At 41.2% G+C, this 25,066-nt stretch overlaps 1 protein-coding gene across 1 annotated transcript in view; it reads right to left on the bottom strand.

Moving 5' to 3' along the window:
• Positions 1–25,066, bottom strand: part of AMOTL1 (angiomotin like 1) — a 76,484-nt gene that overhangs the window by 40,836 nt on the left and 10,582 nt on the right. The window contains exons 3-5 of the mRNA XM_006833741.1: positions 14,976–15,267; positions 6,733–6,877; positions 5,503–5,592 (exon numbers count right to left, since the gene is read on the bottom strand). Coding sequence (XP_006833804.1) covers positions 5,503–5,592; positions 6,733–6,877; positions 14,976–15,267 — 527 coding nt within the window. The remainder of the gene's footprint in view (positions 1–5,502; positions 5,593–6,732; positions 6,878–14,975; positions 15,268–25,066) is intronic.

The following is a 25,066-nucleotide window of genomic DNA, read 5'->3' as shown; positions in this document are numbered from 1 at the left end:
CTCTGAAGATTCTGTATGCTGTTCAGGATTCCACCTATAGTCTTATGTAATGCAGAGGCTCTGCAGGAAGCCTCCTTCACATTGTAGTCCCATTTTAGGTATTCCATCCAATCACTTATAGGCAAAAGATGAACTTACAAGCTTTCTATGGTGTTATTTCTGGCTATTCCTTTCTCTCCCCCTTCCAGTATCTATTTTATAATGTAATGCAAGGAAAACTAATATTCAAAAGACAGCCAAGCATCTTAACATTATTTTCCCCATTCCAACCATGTCTCAATCCCTGTATCCCAGAGCCCAATTGTTCCAAGGTTGTGCACACATCTGGTTTCTTTTTAAAAGAAGAAATTTGAATGTTTGATAAAGTAACTTCACTCTAATAGTAGCTCTTTGAATGATTTTGCCTAATACCCCAAAATAACTGAGGATAAAGTGGGGTGTCTGAACAACACTGGGAGACACTGAGTTAAAATACAAAAAGGACACTCTGATTAAGCTGATGGTGCATGTTGTAATTTTCCACTTTTTAAAATTATTTCTTTCCATGAATATTGAATGCTTGGTATATAAAGACCAAGGTGTTTTGGTGGAAGGTGGAGATAGCTTCTATTCTGATGTTGTTGTTATTAAGTGCCCTTGAATTGGTTCTGACTCATAGCAACCCTATATAGGGTCTCCAAGGAGTGGTTAGAAGGTTTGAATGGCCAATCTTGTGGTTAGCAGTCTAGTGCTTATCCTACAGCACCACACCAGGACTCCATAGTAGTTCTCTTAATAATTTGGCCTGTTGTGGCTAGGTGGCATCTAATTAATTTTGACTCATAGCAGCCCCGGGTGATGGAGTAAAACATCCCTGTAGGGTTTTCTTAGCTATAATCTTTACAGAAGTAAGTCATCAGGTTCTTATCCCACAGAGGAACTGGTGAGTTCAAACAGCCAACCTTTCTTTCAGTTAGCAGCTGAGTGCTTAGCCATTGTACTTATTGATTTTTGCCTAGTGTCTTGAAATAATCGAAAACAGCTGGGGTATCTCCCAACAAGAGCAGGACACAATGAGTTAAAACAAAATAGGACATCTGATTAAGTGGATGGTGAGCTGCACAAGAACTTAAAGCCTGTTATTACTAAGATTTTCTAGGAATTGTACATTTCTTTTCATTCTCTTCATTCACATTTTACTGAATGCCTGCTACAGAAACTCTTAAGGTGCTTTGGTAGAGGGTGGGAGTAGGATATGGGAAGAGCAATGGTTGTAACTCTTCCATCTAGTCAGGGGGATTCATACAAATAAATCCTGGCTCTGTAGGATAAACACTGGACTGCTAACTGCAAGGTAAAACCCAACAGCTGCTCCTCAGAAACTCCATACAGTAGCCCACTGACTCAATAGCACTTAATAATTATTCAGCGTGTAGAGTAAGTGCTGTTATCAGGAGTGTGGTATTGGGAAGGAGTGGGGACAGACTCAAAGGAATTGACAGCATTTAACTTTGAAAACATCACCTTTCCTTCCTAATTAAGCTTCATGTTGTTGCTAAGTGCTGTCAAGTCAGTTCTTACTCACAGAGACCCTGTATAGGGTGTCCAAGGAGCAGCTGGTGGGTTTGAACTGCTGACTTTGTGCTTATCCTTCAGTGCCATACCAGGATGTTGTTTTGTTGTTAAGTGCCATCAAGTCGGTTCTAACCCATAGTAATCCCATATAGGGTTTTCAAGGAGCTGTTGGTGAGTTTGAACCACTGACCTTGTGGTTCAAACCAACCTTGAAGTCAAGTGCTTATTCTGAAGTGCCATACCATAATAAAAAACCTACAATATTTGATGCAATGAAACCCAATGAAGAACTAATAATCTCCTACATTCCACAGGAGTCAACAATTTCTATCTTGTGTTTCAAAAAAAGAACTTAGAGAAAATATAAAAACCAGATATTTTCTTTTAGGAAATTACTTCTGTAACTTTTAGGTTCTGTGTTAAAACCAAGGTACTTAAAATAAGATTCCAGGGCAAAATGATGATTATAAGACATGCTGAAAATAGATAATCATTGTTATGTTTTAAATAGTATGATCCCACATATTTTTGTCTGTCACATTTTAAACCCGTGAAGATTTTAAAAGAAATAAAATCCATCAGTTCTGACTTTACTCAATATGTTGTTTTACATGAATCACCAAATGTCAAAAAAAAAAAAAAAAAAAAAAGTTTTGTTTTGTTTTGTTTTTTCTTGGAGAGGTGTTCCCATTAGGAGCCAGACTTTACTTTAAATAGATATAAATTTAACCAGATATGTTGAGCGTGGGGTGCCTAAAAAAATCCCAGTGGGACGTAGATTGTGGCTTTTTTTCTTTTTTTTTTTTTATAGCTTTTATTGTGCATTGAGTGATAGCTTACATGGGAGAACATGAGTTTTGTACTAGATTGTGTAGCTTTTTAAAGTGGCTTGGTTTTATCCTGGGATAATATGAGCATGTCAGAGCGAACTAGGTCTCCAATGATGGATCCCTGAACATAGCAAAGCCTGGAAAAATCTACTAAAAAAACAGTATAAAATTAAATTTCATATTTACCAATCTAGTTTCCCCACACAGGATATTTTATGTTTGACTCTCTGGCCTAAAGCTGATGGGGATTCCGTGGAGTTACTCATTTTCAGAAAGAAGTGGTATAAAAAGTTTCACTTCCTGAAAGATATAGCAAAGAATAATAAGAGACATTCCCAGAGGCATGGCCTCAGCTGACTGTGCCCTTCCTCTGATGTGTGTGTGTCCACAAATAAATGAAAGGGAGAAACCAGAACCTCAGTGAAATTAAAGGACAAAGCAGCCCTGGTTTTACACAGTCAGACTGAAGGGGAATTGGCAAGAGGCCATGTTTCCAAGAGCAATTTGACTTTGTCTCCATGAATCTATAAGCTATAAAAAACATGGAAAAGAAGAACCAAACAAAACCAGAAAACAAACAAACAAGAAACTCTGAATTCCTCCAGAGAGAAGGTTGCAACACCATGAGGTGATACGGAAAAAACAATTCTCACAGCTGTCAAATTCAGAAATAACTTAATTCTGCATGATTTTTAATCTCATGGTTAACTCAACTTTTAGAGCTGATTCGTAACTACCCAGGCCTTCAGCAGACGCAAACTTAAGAACAGAGAGTTCAGTTTTCTTAAAAGAAAACTACACTGGGTAGCAAGGACCTCTTCCCTCCAGTAACTGAGAGTTTTCAAGTTCCCTCACCACTTGTACTGACAGTTGCTTCGGTGCTCTTGAACCAATACTCCTAGCTCCAACATGAGCACTTGGTAAACAGCTGAGCATGTTATCCTCTATGTCCCCATTAGCTAGGGTGGTTATCAGGGGCTTTATAACTTAGCTTTAGCTCCTTGGTGTGCATTTTCCAAAGAAAGCACTATTTATTTAAGAGTATTTCCTATGCAGTGTTGCCTTTTTCTTAGCCAAATGCTAGAGTCCCAAAAGATTCATTTGAAAAGGATAGCCTCCTCTTAAGTGGGCAATATTCATCACTTTGATTACTAGGGATTTGAAATTTGTTCTAATAATGGTGTTTCTAAAACAACACACAGTTAATGGAACACATTAATAACTATGAGGAGAGGAGTAATTCACACCTGCCATTCTCTAGCCACGTGCTGAAAAGAAAGGCTGACAGAGACCACCACCCATCACTAGCCTTCTGAGTATAGGCATCCCCCACTCCCCAAAGTTTGCTTTACGCCACTTCGTTTGGACGAAAGACTTACATTGGTACCTGTTTTCACTAACCCAAAGAAATCAGAAGAGGATCTATGCTTTTATAAAAAGGGTGAAAAGCGAAACTAGTGTTCAGCATTTATTTTACAGTGAGCCTTTAAAGAGGCAACGTGCATCCAGAGCAGCAAGAGTGGCGCTGACAAGCTCCTCTCCAGGGAACAACGTGCACCATTTCAGCATCCGCTACCACAGCTTTCAACTGTGTCTGTGAACACTAGGGGAGTATGTTAGTGTGGCTTTGGTTTTATGTGTTTTTGGTCATTTATTTATTGGGTCTGGGAACACTAAAATAAATGTTCCCTATATATGAGTGGTGCTGTGGGCTAATGTGTCAGATTGCAAAGTCATTTGAACTGCAAGGTTGGTGGGTCAAGCTCACCAGTTGCTCTTTGGCAACCCTATACAGGGTCGCTGTGGGTCAGAATCGACTCGACGGCACTTAAACAACAACAACAACTAAATAAACAGCAATTGCTTCATTGCTTTACACCATTTCAGCTTACAAAAGATTTCCTAGGAAGGTTCCACTGTCGGATAGTGGGGATACCGGTATCTCTGCACCTACTGTTCTACTTTCTCACTTAGCTATGGGTCACAGGCTGAGATGGTTAAACCCCAAACCTGCCCTTCCTGCTGTTTACTACTGAATGGCGACCACCTGTCTGGTTATCCTGGTCACACTCCTTTCTCCTTCTCACACTGCTATTGTTCAGTGGTCACTAAGTCCCACTGCTCTGTGTCTAGCTTATCATTTCCTACTCTCCATCGCTACTTCTATGCTTTAGTTCAGGGACACTACCTCCTTTGTCTATAAATTGAAATATTGGCCAACTTGCTCCTTGCCTCCATGTTAGTCTCTCATAAATTCCTCTTCTACTCTGCCTCGAGCTAGTTCCTAATATCTAACTAAGCCTTGTTAACAACAAAATCATAACATACGTGAAAAAAATATAGATGAATAATTTTATAATCTTGGGGTGCAAAAGGCCTTTATACACATGACATAAACCCTAAAGACACAAGTAATCCATTGTCCTAGTGATCAGTTTGACTCAGTGACACTGTAGGACAAAGTAGAACTGCCCAAAGGTTTCCAAGGGAGGAGTTCTGGTGCGGCACTGTGGGATGATAACACACTGGACCACAAGGTCAGTTTGAACCATAAGGTTGGCGGTTCAAGCTCACCAACTCCTCCTCAGAAACCCTATATAGGGCTGCTACGAGTTGGAACCGACTTGACAGCACTTAACAACAACAGTCTTTATAGAAGCAGACTGCCACATCCTTCCTTCAGTATGGTTGTTAGATGCTGTACATGAAAGTAAGGGACATAGTTTAGAGAAAGCTTAACTGACACAAACACAAAACACGCCAAGAGATCCAAACCCTGCCACTAGGCCTCTTCCCTTTCCACTGCAGAAAAATGATGAAGACTTATTTAAAGTGGTGAGTGCCAGCAACTATGGACCATTGCTGTTCTTCAGAGGGCATTATAGACAGAGAGAATCTACAGGTCAGAAGGATGGAATAAACATTTCTGAAATAACGTATATAGCTACCTTAGCTTTCTTTCTGGTAGACCAAACCTGAAATCAGGCTTGAAAGCTAAATGAACAAACAAACGCCAAAGAGTACAAAACCCACCTTGAAACGGATGGTATTTCTTTTTCTCTGAAACCCCCAGCTGTCAAAAATTCCCACTTTAGGATAAATAATAGTGGAGACTCACTCTGGGAAGCATAATGCCCTTCTGTGGCTTTGTCTTCATGCCCATCGTACACCCTGCTGGACAGCTGCCGGTTGGCGGTCTCCAGTCGATCTATACATAAGAAATGGTTCAAGATAAATACATACGGATTTAGATCATCATCTAACTGAGAAATGAAATAGATAGGAAGAGATGCTCAGACATGCTTAGGCAGGAGTCAAAAACTGAACAACTAGGGGGAAGCAACAATGCCCACACTTCAAAATATTGAAAGTTTTTAGAAGTCACATGGGCATCTTTACGTAGTCTCATGCCAAAGGGCAGTCACCAGCAGTAGGCAGCCAAGGATCTGTTCTGGGAAAAACTACTTTACTGCTTGCAAGATCAGCAAAACTCTGATTTGAGGTCCTGGCCTCAGACCCAGCCCTGTAGTGTAACCTCGACCATCAGTTTTAGCCACTGATTGCTATCTATAGTCTCAGGACCGAAAACAAATAAAACAATCAACTGCCCATCTGAAAGTGCTTATAATAACAGATAAGGGAGACTCTATATCCAGCTACATGCAGGTACTAGTCCACTCAGTGTTCCGATGATATGAAGGGGCTTCAAAATGTTTCTGGAAAAATTCCATTTTCCCACGGGCTTTTGGAAGCCTCCTTGAATAGGAGGAGACTAGAAAAAATATTACGCTCTTAAAGTTAAGTGAAATTTAACAGGCGAAATCATCCTGATTTTGGAGTTTGCCAAGATACTGCAGCAGCATCTTTTCAGAGAATATATACGTCTACTCTTTTCATAATTTGGGCTTTTAAAAATTTCCTTTTGAAGGAGGAACATATGCCTAGCTCTGTTACTTAGAATTCACCTAGCAAGGGAGGGTTAAACATTGACTTTCAAAGACTACTACCAAATGATTTGCCTGTAGTAGAAAGCTTGTCATTCATCATGGGTCTTTTAAAATATTCCCATTCACCTGGTCACAGGTCACTATTGAGTACATCTAATGCAAGACCGAGCTGGACATGTGCTGTCTCCTTTTCATGCACTCTTGCATACAAGTGTCACTTCTAAGACCTAATACTGTCACCTACAAGGCAAAAAACAAGAATTCTGCTCTTTGAGGATCTCACTCTTTCCCCCAATGCAATTGACAAAATGGGCTACCACAGACCTGAAATCTGGCCTGAAATCAGGCTGTTGGCCACATGGGTGGTTGAGGGGCAAGAACATGAATCAAATTTGACATACCTCGGAGATCTCTGTTGAAATCATGAAGTCTTCTAATCTCGCCTTCCAGTTTGTTTCTCATTGCCTTGTCCAGAGACTCTCGCTTGGTGGTAGATTTGACTAGACTCTCATAAGCTTCTGAAATTCTCTGAAGTTCTTTTTCAAACTAAAAGACAGAATTTAGCATTAAAGCCAGTTTTTAAACATTCACACTGGACACCCTAGTGATGCTTATTCTTGGATTTTCTAAGCATCAGTGTAGCCTTTCTGCATCTCAAATTTCATCTCTGATCATGTAATCAATTTCTGGTAGCGTAGTGGTTACGAATCGGGCTGTGAACCGCAAGGTTAGCAGTTCGAAACTACCAGCTGCTCCACGGGAGAAAGATGAGGTGTTCTGTTCCCGTAAAGATTAACAGCCTTGGAACCCCATGCAGGGTCGCTATGAGTCGGAACCGACTCCACGGCACATAACAACAACAACATTTTCTCTAACAGCTATCAGAAAATTGAAATAAACCAAACACATAAGCAGTTGAGTTGATTTTGACTCATGGTAAGCCCATGTATTACCGAAAACTCCTCCACAGGGTTTTCTTACAGAATCAGATCACCAGACCTTTCTTCTATGGTACTGTGGGGTAGGTTTGAACCGCCCTGCCAACCTTAAGGTTAGTTGCTGTTGTTAAGTGCCATTGAGTCAGTTCTGACTCATAGCAATCCCGTAATAGGGTTTCTTAGGAGTGGCTCATAGGTTTGAACTGCTGACCTCACAGTTAGCAGTCCAGTACTTATCCTATAGTGCCACACCAGGACTTCCAACTTATAATGACCCTGTATAGCGTTTCCGAGAGTGGCTGGTGGATTTGAACTGCTGACCTCGTAGTTACCCATCCAGTGCAGAGTGCAAACATGACCCTAAAGATTGCCATCCCAGCAACCCATTGACATCAAATTGATTCTGACTTCTAGCAATAACACTAACAATCTGACCAGGCAGGTAAGTTAAGTAAACCTAACTTAAACTCTTCTATTCTGTATGACAATTTATAATTATTATTATTGGTCCCAGTTATCACATGGAAAAATTTAAATTGACAAAAACTAAAGGACAACTAAAATCCAAACTCTAGATTCTAAATAGATTTTCACATGTTCTTTCCATCTCCAAACCCAACAAGTCAACACCATTGCCATCAAGTGAATTTCAACTCATCGCAACTCTACAGGATGGAGTAGAAGTGCTCCTTAGGGTTTCCTAGACTGTGAATCTTGATGCACTGACAGTCTCATCTGTCTCCCATGGAGCAGCTGGTTAAGTTTGAACCACCAACCTTGCAGTTAGCACCCCAATACCCAGTCCACAGCACCAATAAAACCTGCTTGATTATTGTTTTTAAGTCTTTGCCTAGGAAATGATCCCTATAAAAGCGATTTGTTTGTTTAAGTGACATCGAGTCAGTTCCAATTCACAGTGACAACTAAAGGGGCATAATGAAAAGAAACTGAGGGGTAGAATCAACAGGTTTTGGTGACTGGGTCTGGATGACCAGGGAGAGAGAAACCAAAGGCAATCTAGACATTCATCGCTTATAAGGCTAGGTAATAAGACCCAACACCAAGATAATAAAGATAAGGAAAACAAGTTTTCCAAAGAAGGAAAATCGGTCTAGTTTTGGAGATATTGTACCTAAGGAACCTGCAAAACATCTAAGCAAAGATTTCCAGGAGATACAGATTTGAATGTCGGGAGAATACTCTCCCGATGACTGATGGAGTCACAGAGTGGAGACTCCACTTAGGGAGCTCAACAGAGTGGAGCAGGAAGAGGCACATTAGTAATGAGGGGATTGGTTGGGCAGAAGAACTAGTGAAAGAGACTGTACAAGCCAGGGGGAGTCCTAAGGAGCCAGGAAACCAAAACCTTACAGAAGGACAGTGAATGCGGTCAATGTCCCCAGAGGCTAGAGTGGAGCCAAGAGACTACATGAAGAGTACCGAGGCTTCTACTTAGCTGCAGCCATCAGAGTGAAACCAAGGCTCCATTTGGTACCATGCTATTTTCTCAAAGTCCTTATTAAATTACAGTTGCTTCTTCCACATTCCCCACTTTTCACTGAGACCTTTCTGTTTCTTTCAGAGAGATCATGGATTGTTGGTAATGTGACAGAAGAGAGAACAATATGTCCTGAACCTTTTTCTCCATTCCACTGCAAATCATGTTATTTCTTCTTAATTGTGTGTTCAAAAGAGCTCCAAGACACACCATCACTTACAGGCTAAATTCATCTAGAAAAAGTAGCCTTTGGGTTCAGACTGATGGGTTAGGCAAGAATAGTCTCCTTAAAGAGTAAAGAGCATAACTTAGCTGCTAATGAAGCTGAAAACACCATACAGCCGGAGGCAGTCCTAAGCTGGTGCCCAGGAGTGGTGTGCATCCTTCCAGCCCAGGATAACTTCCTATCCGCACCACACTCTGGAATCTGACTTTTTCTGTTTATATAGTCTATTAACTGCTGTATTCACCTGGGTGGAATTCTGGTATGCATGTGTATTGAGCACAGACATAGTCCTTGTAGCCTGGGAACTGTACCCTGCTCATGGTATTAACCATAGAATTAATTTCAATATATAACTCCTACAGAAAGATTTGGGCACTGATGTTTTATACCTGACTCATTAAAAGAGCTTCCTTCTGCACACTATAAATGGAAACGGCAAGATCCCAACAGTGGTTTAATTTATTGTTACAAATGTTGAAACAGTCAAGAATCAGGATAGTGTTATGTGTTTAGAAGGTACCAAGAAAGGAAGATCTTACAGTTGTTACAGTGGACAGGGGACTGGTCTCCTTCAGTGTGGCTGCAGGGGACAGACTAAATGCAGGAAGATAAAGAGATGCAAACTTTGATTCAACAGAAGGAAGAATCATCCAGGAGTGTAGCAGTACACATTAGGTAACGAGTCTGTCTTCTCTGGAAGTATCTAAGCAAAAACTGAATGACTTCCCTTCAGGGACATAAAGCATGGTTTCTAGGCATGGGGAGTTGGATTAGAGCCATTTTATGAATTGTATACCTTGTGCTCTATAATTATTATTATTATTTTTTTAAGTTTTCAAGGACTTCATTTTACTTGAATCAACCATCAACACTCATGGAAGTAGCAGTCAAGAAATCAAACAACGTATTGCATTAGGCAAATCTGCAGCACAAGAACCTCTTTAAAGTGCTGAAGAGCAAAGATGTCAGTTTTGCTTTGTTTTTATTTTTTTTGAGAATTACATGATACTTTACATGGGCGAACATTAGTTTTACATTCATCCTATTGTATATCATTTCATTACAATGGTTACAATCTCCTCCATGCATCCATCATCAACCAACCAAAGGCTATACCCTACAAGCCTGTCCCCTGGTCGTCAGCACACAGTCCCTCTCTCTCTCTGTGTCTAAAATTCCCAGCTGCTCCATCTCTCCACGTCATCGTCTCTGCCTCCATCTCAAGCATCACTGCTTCTCTGGGTAGGGTCCGGCTCTCTGCTCTTTCCCCTTGATGGTTCCAGTGACTTCTGCTCCTAGACTGAAAAGTTAATCACTCCCCTCCTTGCTACAAAATGCTACCTTTACATTTCCAACCCTCACAATCAGTGCCGATAACAATTATTCACTATTGTATCATAAGAGACCTATCCGCATTTCCTTTCATCAGCCCCACCTAGACAGATTGGATACTACTCAGTGGAGATTCTACTTTCCTCCAGACCCTCTGGATCTAGGTTCCCTCTTGAAAGCTTGTAAGCTAGTCATTTCTTGCCTTTGTAGCACCCCCCATTTTGGGTAGCCAATGTCCAAGTTGCCCATCCCTGACTACTCTGTGTATGGAGGGGGTGGGAACGATCCTTGCTGTAAAGATGTGTTCCCTCTTTTGAGCTCCTGCATCCATAGGTGTAGGTCAAATTCATCAAATTGTATCCGATTACTCTTTATTTCCTCTTTTTTCTTCTAGTTGAGCTCTGATCATCCAGTCAATGAAGCCAGGTTGAATGGGTATTGTCTCCAAGTGTGGGTGTTCTTGTGCATATGCCCTCTCTTCTTATCAGCTGGACGCTTCACTCTCCACTCTAGTCCTCTGTGGCTATGTCACTGACTCTGGGTCCAAGAGTCCCCTGGTCTTGCCACACTGCTGGCCAACTAGGTCTCCAGCTGGGCTCACAGGAGTCTACTGAATGTTGTAGGGCTTAGCTTGCAGCTTCATTACTGTTTTTTACTCACTTCCCCTTATCGGTGACAAACGTGGTCACCAATCAGAGCACATATTCCCATTGAGTCTTAGTCTTGGAAGAGGGTTTGCTTTGAGGGGATCCAACCACTTGCCTTGATGTCTCCCGGGCGAGCAACTTGCTTGTTCTTGTAGTAATCAGTTGGTCTGCCTATATTGTTTTGTATTTTTCTTGTCTGTCTTTCTTTCAAGAAGTATCTTCTGTTCTTCTAGCCGCTCCAGGCTGGCCTGCTCATCCTTTCAAGTGGAAATTTCCCACCTGTGAAGATTCTGGATGTTGTTCAGGATTCCACCTATAGTCTTATGTAATGCAGAGGCTCTGCAGGAAGCCTCCTTCACTGGGCATGTTGTAGCCCCATTTTAGGTATCCCAATCAGTTATAGGCAGAAGACGGACTTACAAGCTTTCTATGGTGATACTTCTGGCTAGTCCTTTGTCTCCCCCTCCATTGTCTATTTTATAATATAATGCAAGGAAAACCAAGATTCCAAAGACAGCCAAGCATCTTAACATTATTTTCCCTCTTTTCCCCATTCCAACCATGTCTCAATCCCTGTATCTCAGAGCCCTGTTGTTGCAAGGTTGTGCATACATCATTATTTACCTCTGCCCCACTTAGCCCATGCAAACCTGCCTAATTGTTCTCCCATCTGCTTTTTTCTATAATTCTTGATGGCACATTCTGTAAGAGAGCAAGAACCACACATTCTTCTTTGCATCCCTCATGTCTCAACATATTTAGCACCCACAGAAGTCCATTCAAGATGAAAACAAGGTTGGACAGCTTGGTTTTGATACAACAATCACCTGGGCCTGTTCAGACTCCAAGTCATGGCATGGAGACAGTATTGTGTTTCCCTTCACAGACTCCATCCTTTTCTTAGACCATGTGTCAGAAAGCTTCATTTCAGGTCATACATCAATAAACTAATTGTAGTTGAGTTAACTCTGTCTCATGGTCACCCACGACAGCACACAGAGAAGCACTCCATGGCCCAGATACAGAAGGGCAAGCCAGGGAGAAAGCCCTGCATAACTGCAACAGGAACTGTTGTCAGAAACAAATGGGTAAACAGCCCTGAGAAAAGGTCAGTCATTCCAAGGTCTAGATAGTGAATTTCCCCAAGAACATCTTCATGTGCACATCTCAGGGGTTCATGGGACCAAAGGCAGGTCTGCTGTCCGAGCCACGGGCTTGGCCCAAAGTCTGGATGATTATACATATTTGGTCCTATCCCTTCAGATGCCCATCAGTACCCTGATGGCCTGTGAGACCAACTCATTCAACAGCCATCATGTGCTCCTGATGTGAACTGTGCCCATTAATTGTGTCTCAAGGACACTGGGAGAAAAGAGAAGCAACATGAGTGATGAAAAAGAATTAATGAAGTCCAGCAGCTCTTTCTGGGAGTGCTCAGTCATCATTCCAACACTAACAGGAATAATCACTACCCTTTGCCTCTTTGGAAACAGGGTCTTCGTAGCTAGGCAGGGCTTTGACAGTCTTTGAATTATTCATTCCGTTCTGCTGTGTTCCTGGCATAGCATGCACAGGCTAAGCTCTGCAATTAAAAATGCATCTATTTTTGGCTCTGCCCTTACAATGTATCTCTGCAAGAGCCAAAGTGCTCCTAATACTGTGAAGATCTCAGATCAGATATTGCCAGCACAACATAATCACATCCCACAATGGAGGAGTGAGTCCACCCAAGGTAGGGGGCCAACTCTATGCCAGGGCATGAGCAGCTTTGGTCTTTGAAAAGCAAAGTTGTCAACCCATCTGACCACCCTGTTCCCAGGCCTATGGCTTCAGCAGCTGTTAAAAGGCAACTGAGTAGTAACACCAACGGAATGAGAAGATCTATGAAAAAGATGGCCTGGGGAACACAAGCCACAAACTGAAGCCAAAGATTTCACGCAATTCCTCTTCCATGTCTTGGTCCTAGTGGTTGAAAACAGCTAAAGAACTAGCGAAAGATAAGGCAAGTATCTGTCAAAGTCAGAATTTTTTAAATTGATAATTCCAGCTTGACATATGACAGCTCAGTGAAATGTAGCATTTACAAAACAATTTATAATTGTCAAAGATTTGAAGGCGTTTAGGATTCCAGAAGGTTTCTTTTTACAGTAGTTATCAAAATCTTTTTGGCCACAAATTTAAGAATTATCCCTTATTCAGGGAAGTGGAGCCCTGAGGAGATGTGAGAAGTCCTGGTGTGGCGCTATGGATTAAACACTGGACCGCAAGGAAACCCTACAAAGGGTCGCTATGAGTCGGAACCCACTCGATGGCACTAAACAACAACAACAGGAGATATTAAGTAGCTTTGTTTTGCGAACTAGAATGTGCATCAAAATCAAGCAAGATAGGTGTGTTGGTGGTGGTGGTGAAGTGCCATTGAGTGAGTTTCGACTCATAGCGACCCTGCATAGGGCTTTCAAGGTACAGCTGGTGGGTCTGAACTGCTGACCTTGGGTTTAAAGTCCAGTGCTCATCCTACAGCACCACACCAGGAGTCCAGATATGCATGCTACATGTCAATTAAAACTAGACATTAACAAAAAAAGTGAATCATGAATAACTGTTCAGACATGCCCATGAAAAGACCCAGGACCAAACTCTGCCCTCCAATGGATCTGTAGAATTTCATTGTGGGAGAGTAAAATATTTGTTTCCCAGGAAGTGCTGAGATGGCCCTCCTTAATTTTCAGACCATGCCCAGGAAGAAGAAGCCGCAGGGAGGTGTCAGGGGCAAGCTTGGGCCTGAGCACAGGCTTACAGGCCCAGCTGGAGACAACACACTGCTTCCCAATGTCTAAAGGTGAAAATGGATATGAGACTGCAATCTTCAGCGAGTCTCTGTTTGTTTCTGGCTTACATTTTTGATGCCTCTAATAAAGGCAGCCGGAGCTCTTGGAGCCAAGTCTGAGCTTGACACTCCAGGGAGCTCCAGACACTTGCAGTGAAAACACATGCTGGGACAGAGTCCATCTGCGAGCATCTACACCATCACACCCCCTGCTCCTAACTTTCTGCTGCCAGACTTCAGGAGAGAAGAGGAGCCTACTCTAAAACCCTCAAAAGACCTGACATCTTTATCTACGACATCAACGCCAATTAGTGTGGGCCAGCCAGGCACATTCACTGTCCTATGTGAAGTCCTTTCTCTTTACAAAGACCCTGCATTGTCCAGGACAGAGTCAGACACTTAAACAGTCCCTTGTAAAAGCACTGACAGTCACACATATCTCCTTACCTCTAGAAAGGTCCTGTGACTCTCCTGCTCTGTAACATCCTGACCATTGTCTCCCCTTTCTACCTGCAGTGTATCAGAGGCTGATGACATCACTGCAGTGACTGCTGACTCTTGCTGTGCTTACTTTGACTTTTAACATGAAGCCCTAAGAATGGAAGCCGCCATACATCTTAATGTTCCCATAATGACTACACAGGCTGGAATTAGTCCACATGTCTGCATCTAACACATCACAAGCATAAGAAAAATATGCAATAACACAATATTCTGACCCTCTACTGTGGAGGCAATGCTGCTTTTTGCAGAGGTAGGTCAGCTAATGAAATAAACATGGCAACCACAAGGTTGTTGTCTAAGGTTCCCAGATATAAAGGAAAAACCCATTTCCCTCAACCTCCCTCTGTGTTATTCCTAGTGTTCTGCAAGGGCCCTCACCACACTATCTAGCTGGGCTAATCCTACTTAGCCCTTGAGCCTCAGATCAAAGCCCACTGCATCTACTGCAACCCCTCCACATTCCTACTCCAGGTATTGGCTTACGCATCTCTCCTGGCTTCTACACAGTAAGCTCCTCCCAGACAGGCACTGTGTTGTGTTTGTTTTTGCCTTGGACACTGCCTGGCATAAGTGTTGATGAGTGAGTCAGTGAAACAACCCCTTATGAGCAGGTAGATAGTCTGTTCCTTCCAAAGAACCTCTTCCCCACCTTCCCCATGAAGTTCATACCTTGTGGAGCTTGTCAGCATTGTCATAGTAACCCTGAAGTTCTTGGTGAAGCACCCGGTTCTCCTCTGTTAGTATCTCCACCATTTGCTGGGCTCGTTCCACAATCGCAAATGCATCTGGGCCAAGCTGCTGGCTGGGGGATGTGGCAGGCGGTGGCTGGGGGGCTGCCAGAGTCATTGGAAGGGGAAGTGGTAAGGAGACAGAATGCAGTGGCCCACTGATGGAGGAGGTCTGGGAGGACATCGGGCTGTGCTGCTGCACTGTTGATGGGAAAGGAAGTTGGCATGGGCGGCTGTAAGGGAAAGGAAGACCATTAATCAGATGTCAGAGGACATGGTGGAAATAGGATGGAAGTCCCAACACTACATGCACTATTGATGACTTCCACTATTAGAAGTCACCACTGCACGTTTGAATGCTCCATTGAGTATATCAGGTTCAGTCATTGATTCCCCTGTATTTTCTGTGTTCTGGGTACTGGGAATACAGGAACAAGACAGATGAGGTCTCTGTTCTCAAGAAACTTACCTTTTAAGAGAGATAGGCAAGCCAACCAAAAATAAACAAACCAGCCAAGTAACAAAAAGTAATGGTACTTTGCAAATGGAGTGACTACCGGCTAGTGAATGTCTGAATAGTTCTTTCATAGCTAGAGGCCAGCAAAAGAGACGCCAAGAAGTGGATGCATGAGCTCAAGTCTGAATGAGAGAAAGAAGGGAGGTAGGATAGAAAGTTTTTCCAGGAAGGAAATGATTCCTAGAGACTGGAGATAAAAATTTGTGGTGTCCACTATAAGAGCTAGTGCCAAGGTCCTAAGATAATATTTAACACAGGCACATTCAAGAAGCGAGAACGCTGTTGTGAAGCATGGCCAGCCAATAGGAGCACTGCAAGATAAGGCCGGAGAGAGGATGCCAGAGTGAGATAAGGTCAGACTTCCCTAGAGTGTCCATCGAGGCCAAGGAGGATTTCTAAGCCAGGGTGCCGTGTGTTCTGACTTTACCCTGAGTGGTAGGTAGAGGATGAAATATACAGTGGGGAGCACTTGTGCAGGGAGATCAGTGAAGAGGTCATCCTGTCATTTAGGTGAGAACTGACGAAGGCTCACAGGGAACGGGCAGTAGAGAAAAAAAGACGGACATGAGATATGTTTTGGATATATCATTGATGGAGAGAGGAAAAGAGAAAAATTACACCTAGATTTTTCTTTTTATGCAAATAGATACTGTTACCATTTAATGAAATAGGAAAGTCTCATAGGGAGGAACTATTTTTGTGTGTTTTGCATTGTTGGATCATGAGGGATCAACAGTCTGATCTTAATCATGATTAAAAAGCCCTCACAGAAATGGCTGTTGATGGTTCAAATTGTAGGTATTAGCTCCTATACTTGAAACTATGAATTTCTATCACCTGTCTCTACTGCCTAATAACTCTCTGCTCACTATTCTGTTAGCCTGTTTCATTAAAAACACAGCATTTTTTTCACCCTAAGTGAGAGCTCCTACAGCTTTACAGGTATAAACAACAAAGATAATCTTGAGGGTCTTCTTTTTTGCTGACCCTCCATTTTAATAAGAATAATGTCCTTCTCCAGAGACTGTTCTCTTCTGGTAATATGTCCAAAGTATGTGATATGAAGTCTTAACCATCCTCACTTCTAAGGAGCATTCTGTTTACATCTCCCAAGAAACATTATTTCTTATTCTGACAGTCCATGAGTTCAATAACTTCTTTACTCCTTAGGTGAGCTTCACTCTGGGAACTGTCCTCAGATTTTACAAGGAATATCATCAGCGGGAAGATGCAACCCATTCTTCCCCACCCCCTATCTCTTTCCACATCTACACATAACTATTGGTCTTCTCTATGGAACTAAAATAATTTTGTATTTTGAGGAATCTGTAGTGTTTCTACTCAGAAATGTGTATGTGGGGAATATAGATATATGTCCTTGTGTGTTTGAGGACTTACTCTATCACAAGACTGAAAATAGTCCCATTTTGAAGCCATTCATATTCCACTTTCATCCCAGATTGCGGGTGTTATTGGTGTGTGCTGTTGGGTCAGACAGACACCAAATGACAGAGCAAACCTTCCCCAAAGGGTTTCCTAGACTGAAATCTTCGTGGAAGGAGATCTCCAAGTCCTCTGTATAGCCACTGGGCAGGTTCCGACCACCCTATCAGAGGAGGATCACAAAACTGCAGATCTTCTATGGAACAAGCACACTCCTGCAGGCAGGCTAAAGAGGTTACCTTAGCTAAATATATGGCCTAGGATTCAATGGCAAACATTCATTCCACCTCCTAAGCATTCCCTTCACATTTCATCCAAATGCAAGGGATAAACACAGCATGATTCCTAGCATGGGGTGGGGTGGGGGGCTGCAGTTCTGCTCCCTCAGGCACTAGGACTTCATTCAGAGCCTGCCACTTTGGGGTGAGGCTTCTATCTTTTAACATTTGGAACTCACTATGGTTACTATGGTCAATGATGAGTTTCTCTTCTCAGCCACCTTTGTCTGCTATGTAATAGTTATAAGGAAACGAGAAGAGAGACAGAAACAAGGTAAAGATGTTTTCTGAATACAAGCCTAAGTGGTATATCTGACTGACAAGGCAGAGAAAGGGTGATGCTCAAGTTTAATGGACAGAAAAGAAGAGACTCTCAAAATGGAAAATCTTCCACCATACCAGAGAGCACTGCTCTGACAAGTAACATGGTCACATATTCATACTCAATTAATAGTGCATGACAATGGATGGCATTCAGGACCAACACGGTTTGGTGGGCATAGAGACCTTCAAATTCCTCTGAGACTCTGATTTTAAAAGAATGAACATGGCAGATTTAGGCTTAGTGCAAATCAGGGGAAAACGGAGTGTTAGGAGAGAATAAGAAAATTTCACACAAGAGGTTTCTTACAATGTAATTACAAACCAGAATTTAGTTTCAAGACACTAGTACACTTTCTAGATATGCCTTCTTACTTCCCTCTCGACATGTGCTGCCCAAAACAGCAACCACTAACTGTATGTAGTTACTGAGCACTTGAAATACAGTTAGTCCAAATGGACTACATGAACCTCAGCCTCCATGACCCAGAGACAAGAAGAAGTAGATGGTGTCCTGCTACCACTACTGACCGCTCTGAAAGGGATCACAATAGAAGGTCCTTAATAGAGTAGGACAAAAATGTAAATGTTGCAAATGTAAAGGTAGCCATTTTGTAACAAAAGGAAGGGAGTGGTTGATCTTGTAGTCCAGGAGCAGAGGACCCTCGAACCATCAAGGGATAAGAGTGGAGTGTGGGACCCTATCCAAAGAAGCAGCAATGCCAGAGATGGAGGCAGAGATGATGATGTGGCGAGACAGAGTGGCTGGGGACTCTGGACTCAAGGAGGGAGAGGGGCTGTGTGCTGGTGGCCGGGGGTGTGACATTTAGAGTATACCCTTTGATTGCTTAAATGGTTACATATTCCTGAGTGCTTCGGTGTGCATCCAAAAAACAAACAAACAAACAAAAAAACACTGAGGGATTGGAAGCAAATGCTGTTGAATGATGATGCATGGAAGGATTGAAATCATTGCAATGAAACGAAATATGATAGGATGAATGTAAAGCTGATGCTCTCCCATGTAAACTCACTCAATTCACAATAAAAACATAATATAAAAAAAGTGAAACAAAACTCAAAGTAATAAAAAAGACTGGGCTCACGAGTCTGATAAAGACTGTCCCTTAGACACTCTTCAGACCTGAACTGAACTCACCCCCAGTGCTCAACTTTCCACCAAACAAAAGACATTTCTATATGAACAATAACACCTGGGAAGTGCACACTTTCTAGAACAATAATTCAAGATCAAAAAGGCAGCATTTGTCCAATGTTCAGAAGGCAGAAAGGGATAGGAAAGAAGGATGAATGGAAATGGGAACCACAGGAAGAAAGTGGGATATGTTCTGTTACATTGTGAGAATTGCAATCAATGGCATGAAACAAAATGTGTATGAATTGTTGAATGGGAAACTGGCTTGCTTTGCAAGCTTTCACCAAATCACAACTAAAAGTTATATATATACATATATGGCTAGTCCATATAAAGAAATATGGCTAGTCCAAAAAAAGGCATGCTGTAGTGTAAAATACACATCACAATTCAAAGACTCAGTACAAAAAAATGTAAACTGTCTCATTTATTTAACATTTTGGATGTAATGAGTTAATGAAAATAAAATATTTTTAATTCATTATTTTAAACTGTATTGTGGTTAAAATATACATAATAAAACATATCCCATCTCAAAATATTCTCTAAGTACAATTCAATAACATTGATCATATTCAAGTTGTGCAACAATTCTGTCGTTGTTAGCATAAACTCAGTGTCCCCTAAGCAAAAATTCTCTTATCCACTCGTAAGATATATTGAAAAATTAATTTCACCTATTTCTTTTAATTTTTTTTTTTAAATGTGGGTATTAGAATATTTTAAAGTGGCTCTGTGGCTCATGTTATATTGCTGATGGACAGCACTTCTCTAGATCACACTACATGTCCACAAAAGGCTTCACATTGGAAAATCAATGACAGAACTGGGCGAGTATCAGAATGATGGTCCCAGCTCCCCAAGCATGAATGGTGATCAGCAAGCTATATGCAATTAAATTCCATGTTTATCTACAATTTTTCCAGCAGGCCAGTATTTAATAACTATGGCTTGTTTGGGTGGCAAAAATTATGCAAAATGTATTATGGATTGAATTGTTTCTCTCCAAAATATGTGTTGCAATCCTAACCCCCATGCCTAGGGTTATAATCCCATATTGGTATGTGCCCAGCCAGATTCAGACGAGGCCGTGGAATGAGGGATATCATTGCTGATGTCCAATGGATCTTGGCTAAAAGCAGAGAATATCAGAAAGATGTTTACCTGTGCTTTTTTAACTACGCAAAGGCTTTCGATTGTGTGGATCATGACAAGCTATGGACAACATTGAGAAGTATGAGTATTCCGGAACACTTAATTGTGCTCATGAAGAATCTGTACATGGATCAAGAGGCAATTGTTTGAACAGAACATGGGAACACTGAATGGTTTCAAATTAAGAAAGGTGTGCAACAGGTTTGTATTCTTTCAACATACTTATCCAACCTGTATGCTGAGCAAATAATCAGAGAAGCTGTCTTATATGAAAAAAAAACATGGCATCAGGATTGAAGGAAGGCTCATTTACACAAGCTGCAATATTCAGATGGTATAACCTTGCTTGCTGAAAGTTAAGAGGACTTAAAACATTTACTGATGAAGATCAAAGAGCAAAGCCTTTGGTATGGATTGCATCTCAGTGTAAAGAAAACAAAAATCCTGACCACTAGACCAACAAACAACATTCTTATCAATGGAGGAAAGATTGAAGTTGTCAAAGACTTCATTCTTCTTGGATCAGCTATCAACACTCATGGAAGCAACAGTGTTAGGCAAATCTGCTTCACAGGCCCTTTTTAAAGTGTTGAAGAGCAAAGATGTCAGTTTGAGGTCTAAGGTGCGCCTCACACAAGCCATGGTATTTTCAATAATCTCATATGCATGTGAAAGCTGGACAGTGAATAAGGAAGACGGTAGAAGAATTGATGTTTTTGAGTTATGGTGTTGGCTGAGAATAGTGAAAGTGCCATGGGCTGCCAAAAGAACCAACAGATCTGTGTTGGAAGAAGTGCAGCCAGAGTGCTTCTTGGAGACCAGGATGGCCAAACTTCGTTTCTCATACTTCGGACATATTGTCAGGAGGGACCAGTCAATGGAGAAGGATATCATGTTTGGCAAGGTGGAGGGTCAGAGATAAAAAGCAAGACCCCCAGCAAGATGGATTGGCAAAGTGGCAGCATCAATGGGCTCAAACGTGGCAACAATTGTGAGGTTGGCCCAGGACTGGGCAGTGTTTTGTTCTGTTGTACATAGGGTCGCTATGAGTTGGCATCGACTCGATGGCACCTAACAACAACAACAAAGCAAAGTTATATGTATACACACATGGAGTCCTTGTGGTGCTTTGGGTTAATGCACTAGACTGGCAAAGCCAGCAGTTCAAGTACACCAGCCACTCCTCAGAAACCCCATACAGGGTTGTTGTGGGTTGGAACCAACTCGACAGCACTTAACAACAATATATACACACATAGATTTTTATTTTCAAGGTATGACACATATTAGGATTTCACAGCGTAATTAGGCATAGGAAAAAGGTTGGAAAGACTGGAAAGAGTTATGACAAAAGGTAAGAGTAACTATTGTCAGGTGCTGGAATTATAGTTATTTTCTTGTTTTCTATTTTTTTAATTCTTTGTACTTCATTTCATAGATGTTTCTGCAATGACCATGTGTTACTAATTTGAAAACGTTTCATTATCTAAGCTGTTGTTAGGTGCTGTCAAGTCAATTCCTACTCATAGCAACTCTGTTTATTTATTGTTTTAGCAATACATGTACATTATAGGAAAAGAGTAAAAAACACAGATAAACAATAAAATCAGCATGAATATTTTAAAATAAGAGAAAAGTAAACAAAATGAAAAATGGAAGAATTTTTAAAAGAGATGAAAAAATAAGAGGCTCTTGGCCTGTGAGAAATAAAATACTGGTACCTAATATTTACACAGAGCTTTTCAATTTATATTATTTCCTTATAATTTTACTGATCCTCCAAGCAACCTAGTGAACCGTGTTTAACAGTGGTTATATAGGATTAGCTCTGGACTGCAAACCACAAGGTCAGCAGTTCAAATCCACCAGCTGCTATGATTCGGAACTGACTAGACAGCACTTAACAACAACATATCTGAATTATGGGACTGAAGGAAATTTCTACTTTCCTTTTTTTGGAAAGGGGTGCTAACTAAATTTCTAGTTATCTACAATGAACATATAAGGAAAAAATGAGTTTGCTTTAGGAAAAATCTGCTGTAATAGAAGGGTGCTTCCAAAAATCAGATGGAAATATTTTATGATCTTTTCATTCCATAAGCTTTTTGAAGTACCCTCATAGGCCAAAGATAAGGAAACTGAGGCTCAAAGGACTTAAACAATCTGATACAAAGTAGAACGTCAAAACTCCCTCATATCTTTACCCAAACCCATGCACTACCCACTTGGACCCCTTTGATTTTGAAGATAACATAAAGCTCATAACATTTGAAATGAATGTGTTGCTCTTTGAACAAAACTAAGTTTGAATAAAAACTACTGCCATCCAGGGTGGATCAGATAATCCTACTATTTGGAAAAGTCATTCATTTAATATATTACAGCTGGAGCCACATTAGGTTTCCTGAGAAAGTAGCCTGAACTTGCCCTCAGCCTCTTGAACTTCTCATTATTACAAACTGCTTCTCAGGGTAAAAAGGGCATTTTCCCTGGCTCATCTAAGATATAATTCAGCAAAAAAATTACAGGCACTCCTGAGTTGCAATGCTGGTAGTCAAAACCTATGTTTAATCGGTGGGATTTACACAAAGCTCTAAGGCCTCATTTTCAGTAAGTTCAATAAATAGTTTTTAATGTGATAGCCTTGGGTCTGGCTCACATTTTGGTCCCCCATAGCAATCCATTTTCATTAACGTATAAATTGAAAATCATAATTCACCTCTTTGAAAACATACATTTGGTACTCCCCAAATTTCCCATCCTTCTCCAGCCATTTCCAACTCAAAAGTAACATTCTTGCTTATAATACCAGCATTGCCATGGAGCTGATTCCGACTCATAACGACTCTCTAAGGCAGAGTAGAATTGCTCCCTAGGATTTCCAAGGCTGTTAGTGCTGTAGGAGAAGCACTGGGCTGCAAGGTCAGTTGGGACCACAAGGATGGTGATTCAAACTCACTGGCAGCTCCTCGGAAACCCTATACAGGGTCACTATGAGTCAGAATCAACTCAGTGGTACCTAACAACAACAATATATCTTTATAGGAGCAGACAGCCTCATCTTTTTCAAACAAACTGGCTGGTGGATTTGAACTGGCAACCTTGCAGATAGCAGGCCATCTCATAACCCACGACATCACCAGACCATCCTATACTATAGTACCTTCCACATAAGAAACCCACCAGGTGTAAAATCTGCTATTTTAGCAATATCTTTATTCTTGTTTATGTTCTACAGTGCACTGAGCTGAACTGCTAGGTTGGTGTGGGTTCCTTGTGGAATGGCGTGATGTCTTTTGCCACATGTGCTCTTGGACACAGGTCTTTGAAATATGTTGGTTAGCATGTTTTCAAAAAATGACAGTAACTTTTAGTCTATTCTAAATGAAATCAAGCCAAAGGTTTTCTGGGGGGAAAATGCAGTTCCTTTTTTTAAGGAAGATATGAGTTTGAGGGTAGATGGTACCACTTTCTCTGCATTAAATCAGGAAATGGCAGACAATGGTGGTGACTGTCCAAGAGGAGATGTGAACAAGGACACTCTGCGGAAGGAAACACACAGCTGAGGACAGAAAGGTGAGGACATATACCAGCATTCTGTGTTTCTAATAAGGTGTCTATCTTCACATTAAGCATCTTCTATATTCTTGTGGTGGCATGTGCCGTCAAGTTGGTTCCAACTCATAGTGATCCTGTATAGGGTTCCTAAGGCTGTAAATTTTTATGGGAGCAGAAAGCCTCATCTTTCTCTCAAAGAGAGAAGATCTGAACAGCTGACCTTGTGGTTAGCAGTCCAACTCATAACCCACTATGCTACCAGAGCTCCTTAATACATTCATAGGTAAATAAAATATTAATAATCAACAATTGCCACTCCTCTCTGCTTCTGGAAAGTCAGTTTATCAAACCCCCTGTCCTGTGCTGGTGTGGCTCTGTAGGATAAGCATTGGACTGTTAACCATTAGGTCGGTGGTTCAGACCCATCAATCGGTCCTCAGAAACCCTATACAGGATTGATATGAGTTGGAGCTGACTCACCGACACTTAACAACAATACTGTGAGGGCAAGATTCAGTCAACGTAAAGGGGAAAAAAGGCAGTGAGCAGGCTCAGCGAGTGGGAAACTATAGCGAGAGAGCTCTTTTCATAGGTAGGAGTCATTCTTAGTCTTTTTTCAAACAGAAGTTGACTGGAATCGTTTCATATCATCTTCAATAATTGAACATTCTATTAGAAACCATGTAAGGCAAACTGGTGATGGGTGAGTAACATTATGAATATGTAATCAGTGTCACTGAATTATGCATGTAAACTGTTGAATAGACAAATGTTGTGCTATATCTGTTTTGACCACAACAAAACAAAATGAAACAAAGCAAAAAATGGTATAAAGAAAAAAAAAAAAAAAAGCACCCTTCTAGTTCCTATTTCCAAATGAAAGCAAATCGAAAGGCAGATTACAATGGAAGTTGTCAGCATGGTTATCTGGAAAGAAAGGGCGATCAGAAGCCTTCCCTCCTGGAGTCTAGGATTCGTAATCAGTATTCTGGTCCACCTGAAGAAAAGAGAGGTGGGCAACGCACAGATTGGATATATGGTGTGGTAGGTCCGCTACTTACACACATGTTAAGTGTAGTATGTGGCAGACATCTAGGTGTGTACCTAACTTGTCCACTGCCAAGATGGTGGCTGTGACTAAGTTCCATTAATTGTTCTCTCTCAGCCTGAGCTTCTATCGCATGTAAAATTGAGGATATTACTAGTAACCCCTTCATAATTGTGACAAAGATGAAGTAATATAATTTATGTACAGTGCAGGGCACACAGTAAGCACTCAGTGAAGGCTCAAACCTATGACTCTCAACACTACCAACAGGCTACTGTAACTGTTAAGTACAGTTTTAGAAACTGGGAAATCAGAGCAAGTGTTAGAGGAGACAGGTTTCCATTAATTCTGAATCCATTAAATATAAAAATCATATGAACAAAGAACAAGAAGGGCCAATTTTCAAGACTGGATAAATCTAACAAGTAAAATATGCACCCCCCCCCCCCAAAAAAAAAAAACTTAACCTAACTAAGAATTGCAAATTAAAGCAGAGTTAGTACTATTTGTCTATTAAATTCACAAAAGTTTTATAATTACTAAATGCTGGAGTCCT

Source organism: Chrysochloris asiatica, unplaced genomic scaffold (assembly GCF_000296735.1).
Source record: "Chrysochloris asiatica unplaced genomic scaffold, ChrAsi1.0 scaffold00008, whole genome shotgun sequence".
Lineage (NCBI taxonomy): Eukaryota > Metazoa > Chordata > Mammalia > Afrosoricida > Chrysochloridae > Chrysochloris > Chrysochloris asiatica.
This window is presented reverse-complemented; position numbering and strand designations above follow the sequence as displayed.